Raw genomic sequence first — 8,452 nt, 5'->3', positions numbered from 1 at the left:
CTCAAACCCCCAGAGACCCCCGTGCTTACTGGATTCCAGTCCTCAGTGAAGCCAGCATCCCAGCAAAGACCTCTGATTTCATTGCATCCGTGAGCTGAGGATCCCTCGATACTTATTCGTCTGATTTTTCTGACTCTTAGAAAGGAGAAAAAAAAAAAAAAGCACCTTATCTTTTATTTTTCCCTCAACCATACAAACCTCGAGTCCTGGGTCCAGCTCTGGAGTCCTCAGCACAGGGAGGACTTGGAGCTGTTAGAGTGAGTCCAGAGGAGGCCACGGAGATGATCTGAGGGCTGGAGCAGCTCCTGTATGTGGACAGGCTGAGAGAGTTGGGGTTGTTCAGCCTGGAGAAGAGAAGGCTGCGGGGAGACCTTAGAGCAGCTTCCAGCGCTGAAGGTGGAAGGTGTCCCTGCCCATGGTAGGGGGGTTGGAACTGGAGGAACTTTAAGGTCTCTTCCAACCCAAACCGTTGTACGGTTCTATGATAATTGTCCATACTTATCCCAAGAAGCCGCAGAGCCTAGGTCGACTTTACCTGAGTCAGTAGCTGCTGTTCTTCACAAGGAGAAAAAAAGTAAAAACTGTGACTTTGGTCTTAAAGACTTTTTCTTTTTTAATATTCAAATTAAAAAAAAAAAGTTACCAACAGAAGGAATGAACAAAAAAAAATAAAACCAGCATGCAAAACAGAGGCAGGAAAGCTAAGACTACACTGTGACAGGGAAAATCCATTGTAAGGAGTATCAATGGGTTTTTAATACCCCAGGTGGCAGCAGGGACCAAAAGTTCAAAGCAGCAGGTCCAGCCTGAGGTGGGACCAAGAGCTGCTGTTGGAGAGAAGCTCTTCCCACCTCTCTGCATGATGGTCATCTCCTCCAGCCCTCAGGCCCTGGAGCCGCACCCCACCAGGCATCTCTTCCTTTGACCCCTTTGAATAAAATTCCTCTCTGATGGGTTGGCTGGAAAAGTCTATGTCCCACCTCCACATCACTGGGGAAAGAATAAACACAAGAAAGTCCTGATGCCAGTATGGAGTTACACATCTAATGCTCCCTGGGATTCCTGCTCCAAATGTAACTCTAATTAATTCTAAATGAGAAATTCATCTGGCTTCATTAAAGATGACATCTGCAGGAACCCCGGTCGCACACAGAGGTTTGCAGCTAATACAGCAAATATCTATCACAGGAATAACAATGGATTACAGATATTCCCTAGAGAGATCAGAAGAAATAAATACACTTTAGTATCACGGGTTATAGCAAATGTCTAAGTAACATAAATCAGATTAAATATCCCAGCAGATCAGCATTGTGGTACCAGCAGCAAAGCAAAGGTGTGTCTGAGTAGAAACAGGCACCAGGGAGGGCAGTGCCCCACCGAAGGGACACAACTGGGTTCCAGCCTGCTCCAAAGAAATATCGAGTGGCAAAACCAGAGCCAAGACACTCTATGGTTTCAGCAAAGCCCCATTTTTGCTGATGGACAGAGGACACTGAGGTCACGGAGTGCTGTTCAACTCTCCAAACTCTGAGAAAGCAGGGGATGGTGTTGCCTAATTACAAGAAAATCTGCTCAAAAGGGGAGAAGGCATCACTTCTACATCTGGGCGGGTACAAGCTGGGAATTTTAGCCTGTTAAAAGAATTAGAAAAGAGCACAAGCAACAATGCTGGTCCTGGATATTGGAGTTTATGTGTAAAAATATGAGCAATCTGTTCTACTCTGAGAGCATAAAAAAGCATTATTTTTGTTATAGACCTCCTCCTAGAAGGCAGTCAAATAAACCCGGTGTTCATAGCAAGCTAGGACACCACCTCAGAGCAGTGGAAACATGATAGAAAACCCAGTGCTATTGACAGGCTGCTTTTTTTGCCTAGACTTTTTGCTTCTGAAGTGAAAAATATTTTATAAAAGATAGCACATCTCAAGGCCAGAAGTCTACTAGACGTAATCATATTTTGAAGGGTACGAGCGTCTTCCATCCTCGCTTCGAGCAGCTTCTTCATATCCTGCACCCTTCCTAGCCTTCGTTTCAGGTTCATACCCCGAAGCAACCTTATACGGCCCCGTTCTGTAGGAGATATTCGGCCCCGATGCGTTGTAGGACACCGCTTTGTAACTGGAAGAGATGGGACAGATGGAGGTTCTGTGACTACCCGGTGTTGCACCCTGTGTTCCTGTTTGTTCTTGGATTCTAGGCAACTCCACACTGTGTCACCCCTTGGAGCCGCTCACTGAGCTCAGAGCCAACCACCCATGGACAGGCTGCAAGTCTCTCATGTTTTATCGTAAACGTATGCTTGCTTTCCCATGACTAAGTCCATGGTTGATGAAGGACCTGTCTACACCAACCAGCTGTGTAGGCACACCAGACCCTACCTGATGTAAATCACGGCTCAGCTGATGCAGTCCGCACCTACCAATGATCTGCTATGCAGTTCGCAATCAAAGCTGCAATTAAGAGGCCCCACTCAGCCATCACGTTGCAAATTTTAGATTTTAAGGTTGATCGTTCCTGTCCTTCCTATTTCTTTGCAAGTTATGGAGTCAGAGAAGGGAAACTGTCACTTAAGACCCACGATACAGGGCAAATGGATGTATCAATGCGATAACTCTTGCAAAAGGACTATTATGCATAGATGCGTCTTGTGGTGTGCTGGCTGGATGCTATCCTAACATCCAAGGATTCAAGTGATACCTTCCTGTGTCCACCACCAACTTACCGTGTTTCTTCTGGAACCAGCCCTCTGCAAGCAAGGCACATCAAGATGCCTCCTACAAGGGCCAGGCCACCAGCTACCCAGCCAACGAAGAGGGCTGAGCCGAAGGTGTACCTGCAAAGCACATAGACATGGTTAGTGCCATCACAGTGGTCCTCTGAAATGCACTGAACATTGCTATTTGCTCTCTGGCCTTGCTGAAGTTCCCATGAGCACTGTCCCACCTGCAGGCTCATCCTCAATGGGCTCTCTGCCTCCTTCTTGAGTTGTGTGAATAGAGACATCCCAGACAACTTGCTTGCACAAATTATCTCTAGTACAGGTAACAAAGAGACTCAATAGTTCTTCCATGTCCTGGGACCAGACTAATACGCACCCAGATTCTTTCCTTCAGCTGCAGCAGACCCTGGCCCTGAGGGAGATCTGCACCGCGGAGCACCCTCACCCAGGTGACCACCTACCTGTTCTGGATGTTCTGCATTCCCTGGTACATGTTGGCCGTGGACATCCAGAAGTTTGTGACTAGCATGTTGGCAAAGACAGACACTCCAGTGATGGCACACAGACCTGAGATCAGATAGAGGGACAGACTGAGACCCACAGAGCGACCTCAGTGGACAGATTGAGACCCACCCAGCAGCATGTCCAAGTAGCCGTGAAGGCCAACAGCAGCCTGGCTTGGATCAGCCACAGTGCGGCCAGCAGGAGAAAGGGAGTGATTGCCCCTCTGGACTCAGTGCTGGTGAGGCTGCGCCTTGAATCCTGCCCAAGGTTTTCACACATTGGAAATCCAGCACTAGAAAAGCAACTTCACACTCCAAAATCCCAAGTCATACCAGCTGGAATCTTTCTATCCCACCCAGCCTGGCCTTGAACCCCTCCAGGGATGGGGCAGCCACCCCTGCTCTGGGCAGCCTGGGCCAGGGCCTCCCCACCCTCACAGCAAAACATTTCTCCCCAAGATCTCATCTCTATCTCCCCTCTTTCAGCTCAAAATCATTCCCCTCATCCCATCCCTGCCTTCCCTGATCCAGAGCCCCTCCCCAGCTCTCCTGGAGCCCCTTTCAGCACTGGAACCTGCCATGTGATAACTCAAGGTATTAAAAACTTAGAAGTTGGGCGACTGCAGTCTCACGAGTCTTCATAGATCCTTTTTATGTACTAAGCCTGAGACTCTTCATAAAACCATTACATATAAATAAAGACTATAACACTGTGAGTATAACAAGTCAAGAAGTACAATTTCTGTTTAATCTGTGAGCTGCGTTTTCAGCCTTCCCACATTCCGTCCTGTACAATGTTCTGGTTTTCTTTTACCAAGCAGAGCTAGAAACCCCTTGACCCCAGGAGGCCAGTAACTTCATGCAAGCATCGATGCTTTGAGCTCCTCCATAGCATCTGCTATTCATGACCAGAAGCACAGCAAGACTCACCCAGGCCTCAATTCCAGGCAACTGCAATGCCTCACCCATGAAAGACACGATACCATCCACTTACCAGCAATAATAAACATGATGCCGGAGGTCAGTGTCATGTTGGCTTTTGCAGAATCCTCCATGGTGCCGATACGGATGCATTTCAGAGCAAAAATGCACACAAGGAGGCCAAGGATGCCCAGAACGATACCCACGATCATGAGGGCCCTCACAGCCTGGAACATCGCTGCAAAACAAATCAACAAGAGTCACACCGAGCATCTCCAATGAGATGCAGCAAAGCCTGGGAGGTTTTTAAAGATAGTTTCTGTCCAAAAATAAACATATCAAAGAGGAAAACCTTGCAAAATGGACACCAGATCTACTCTCAGCATTAGCTGGGGCCTTGCTAGGAATGTGGCTGTTTTTCTCTGCTTCCCAGACAGTTTGATAGTTTAGACATAATTATTTTGTGATGTTCATTGACACTGGTCACAAATCAGCTTAAATTAATGGAGAGGATGAGACTTGCTTGAGATGCTTTGCAGCCTCTTCTTGCCCTCCCATGAGCTCTTGCAGCCCTGCATTCGGCTTCGATGTTCCCTGCACACAACTGTCCATCTTCAGAGAAGGTGGTATGGGCTTGTGATCAACTGAGAGGAGCAGACAACATATTCTACAGCTTCAGGAGCTTCACTCATCCTGCCTGCCACCCCTTCTGCTGGGCTGGAAGAAGCAGAAGGTGCTGGTGCAGGAGAGCAGGGAGTGGAACCTGCTGGTCTTGCACAGGGAGGGAGAAATAACATGTTTCTAAACCCTCCCCAAGAGGCAAGGGTGGGTGCCAGGGTGCCTGCGTGAGTCTTCTTGCTTGTGGGGTACCACAAATCTCACTGGCTCTGTGATGCACAAGGCAGCCAGCAGCTTGCATCTCGCAGACTGGGAATACACCACCTTCTCCCACCTGGCAGTCCCAATGGGGCTGCTGCTCTTATGACTCAATTTGCCCTTATCGGCTGATAACAAGTGCTAACGAGCCTGGGATTTTCAATCTCCCATTCATCAGCCCCCAGGTGTGAGCTCATTAGTTATTATTCATCAGAGAACAAGAAGCTGGCGGATACGATACGCATTATCAGCCCTCAAAGGTTGCAAAGCAGAAAGCTGGGAAGAGAAGAAAATCACATTACTCATTCGTCTTTACAGTCACTTAAGTTTCTTTGCAACTGCTTTTGTTTTGGGGCAGGCAGGAGAGGCTGATACTCCAGGACAGCCTAAAGTGGTCACGGAAGGTCCTCATCCCCAGGATAATCCTTCATTCCTGGGATGCTTATTACAGACCATATGGTTCCTAGGGGCCATCACTGTGGTGACCTCAACACTTCAAGAAGTGACTCTGAGCTAAGAGACCTCACAGGAATCTTTGGAGGTTCCCAGGAGAGATATTCCCAGTGTATTGGGTGCCTTTGGAAGGATGCAGCAGGCAGGCCAAGCCAAGCAGCTCCTTCTGCTGGAGCGCTGAAGTCCAAGCGTGGTCAATCTCCATCGAAAAGGAGCCACCTGCAGCTGTTGGGAAGGGGAGAGAGAGGAACACGGCAAGGCACAACAGAAATAATGCAAAATAGCCATCGGCAGGGATTCCTCTCTCCATGAGGCGGACTTAGGGACCATCTCCACAAAGGGACAGAAAGAAGGAGAAAGTGCTGTGGCATGAAGGCCTCTTCACTTGGTTCATGGGACTGAAAGCGAGAGCTGTTTGGAAAGAAAACAATGCAGTTTCAAGTGAATCTTGGTATCCATCGAAAGTCCTCTGAACAGAGCTGTTTTCCAAAGGTAAATGACCTCCTCCAGAAGGAAGGAGTGGAAGGGCTTAGGCAAACAAAATAGGAGACAAAGGAAAAAAAAATGGATCAGGAGCACTGGGTAGCAAACAGCCTCATGGCTGAAGTCAAGCATGCTAACTACCTGCCCTTTCATTCTGCATGAGGTAGCACAACTTTGCTCCACGCAGTTCTACAGGTATAACTTCACACACCTATAGCTGCTCAATTTGCACACCTGATTTCCATACGAAGGGTTGGCATGCACAGAAAATAGTAAGAATGCCAGCTTATTCACCAAAAGAGTTGTCAGTGATCTGAAAGCACAGTTTGCATCACCATGTTTTTCAAACATAAGTGAAACAGGAGAATTGTCAGTGTTGCTGCGAGAGGTGAGTGAAGTAAAACAACTTGAAGTCATCCCAGTTAATATTACCTACATTTCTGTTACTGCTACAAAATACAAAGGTGGAAATCTAATTTTATGACTAGTTATTAGTAATGGAATATGGGAAGTTTAGGGGGAAAATCAGGTTTCAAAGTTAAATAAATTCAAGCAGTCATTCCTTCATTAAGTTTTAAGGTACTCATCAACTAAAGGGACATGTAAAGAGAACAAAACTGGTCTCTAAGACACAACAGCAAACGCCTGTGACTACTTTACATGTTTCCTTATTGCTGTATGACCTAAAAATATCATAAAAAATAAAATCATGATTATGATAAATTGACATAATAATGGTGATTACCTTTGCCTCATCACTCCTTTAGAACACAATCACCCGCACGCTGCATCGCAAGGGTATGGACAGATATCAATCAACATTTATACCTATAGTTCAATAAATACGGGTTTTGTGCTGTCAGGCAAGTGGTCCCATAGGACAAGTGACTCCAAACATCAGTTTTGCTCTTCTAAACGAAAAAGAAGTCGCCTAGCGATGCTGAAGCTGGGTACACATAAATACATTTATTCCATCACAACCCTTGGGACGGTCACGGGCTTCTCTCAAAAAGCAAACACCGCAGTAGCACCTGCTTGTACCTCTCACAGTAGTTCACCAAGAGTAAAAACCCCTCTCGGGGTTGTGTTTATTGCTCGCTGGCAGGGCGCAGGCAACAGGGCACAGGGAGGATGGTGAGCCGGGCTGGCTGCTCCCCTCCTATGGGTCTGGCTTGCTCAGGAGCACTGGGACATCCCTGCACACAGCGGGGTGGGAAAATCAGCTCTTTTGTAAAGCAAGCGAGGAAATGAGAACACAACACCCCTCTGCAACCTGCTTCCCCGACCTCTAAATCTCCGCGGGTAAGGTGGAGTGACTGAGCACACCTTCCCCCTTCTTGCCCTTCCTAACGTGCTGCTCACAAGCAGATCGCTTCAATCCCAGTTTTCTCTTTGGAAAAAAAAAAAAAAAGAGGAAACCATTTGTTTTCCATTATTCTGATAAGAATGCGAAACTGTACACAGCTGTTCTCTTTGTGTTGCCATTTGAAGGGACAGAGGACCGGTGGGTTTAGCCAGACTCGCTCCCTTCACCTCAGCAGAGCTGCGATTTGCACCTGCAGCGGGGCTGAACCTGTGGTGCTCGCCCAGAGATCAGCGACACGTGCTCCAAGCTGTCCCCTCCACCAAGTGAAGGTATTATTTCAGGAACAAATATGCATGTATCTTTACGCTCATACACTGAGGAGCCTGGAAATCTTATTCCTCACAAAGTACTTCGAGATCTCCGCTCCTGCTTTTGGGTGAGAACTATGCAGAGCTACAGGAGAGCTCCTGGCTAAACCTGGTGCATCTTTGTCCCTACCTGGCAGCCCAAGAATGGTGAAATACGGCCGGCACTCTGTAAAGCCGGAGCTCTGCCGCACGCAGCTCCTCCACAGTCCCTGGTATTGGAAGACGGCGGTGACCGGGTTGTCATACAAGTCCTGTGTGCTCCATGAATCCATGGCAGTGGACACTATGCACCCCGCAACACCCAGCGACGAAACGAGGAACCCCATCACCTGGCAGATGGTCGTGGACATGGTGTCTCCCCTGGAGAGACGAGGCGAGACAACCCTGATGAAGCTGCAGACCTAATGGGAGCACCGAAGTCCTCTTGAACGAGCCTCCAGAAATGCAGCAGCTCTTATCAGATGCTTTCCATTCAGCAGTGTGTTTGCTCAAACTGTTTTTGCAAGATAGTCCAGTTTCACTCTCACTGGATAGGTTTGTGCTGGCAGGGCCAGAGATATGAGCTTTTGTCCTTTAGAGGTGCTTGTCCTTCCCCGGCTGAACAGCCGTGCTCCATCTAGTGTTGGGCAACCCACTTGAAACATGCGCTGTTCCCTGCACCGAAACCCTTTGCCATCCATCAAGCTTTTCCTGCATGCGAGGAGGAAATTCTTCACAATGAGGGTGGGGAGGCCCTGGCCCAGGCTGCCCAGAGCAGGGGTGGCTGCCCCATCCCTGGAGGGGTTCCAGGCCAGGTTGGATCGGGCTTGGAGCAGCCTCA

At 48.2% G+C, this 8,452-nt stretch overlaps 1 protein-coding gene across 1 annotated transcript; it reads right to left on the bottom strand.

The window, feature by feature from the left end:
* Positions 1–1,379: 1,379 nt before the first annotated feature.
* Positions 1,380–8,214, bottom strand: CLDN18 (claudin 18). Its single transcript, XM_069865283.1, has 5 exons — positions 7,763–8,214; positions 4,220–4,384; positions 3,184–3,289; positions 2,726–2,836; positions 1,380–2,121 (listed from the first exon to the last, which is right to left on the bottom strand). The coding sequence occupies exons 1-5, from the start codon at positions 7,980–7,982 to the stop codon at positions 1,944–1,946; spliced, it is 780 nt and encodes a 259-aa protein (XP_069721384.1). The 5' UTR covers positions 7,983–8,214; the 3' UTR covers positions 1,380–1,943.
* Between the last annotated feature and the right edge of the window lie 238 nt (positions 8,215–8,452).

This window comes from Phaenicophaeus curvirostris, chromosome 10 (assembly GCF_032191515.1).
Source record: "Phaenicophaeus curvirostris isolate KB17595 chromosome 10, BPBGC_Pcur_1.0, whole genome shotgun sequence".
Classification (NCBI taxonomy): Eukaryota; Metazoa; Chordata; class Aves; order Cuculiformes; family Cuculidae; genus Phaenicophaeus; species Phaenicophaeus curvirostris.
The sequence above is the reverse complement of the archived record's forward strand: the minus strand, read 5'-3'. Positions and strand labels throughout refer to the sequence as shown.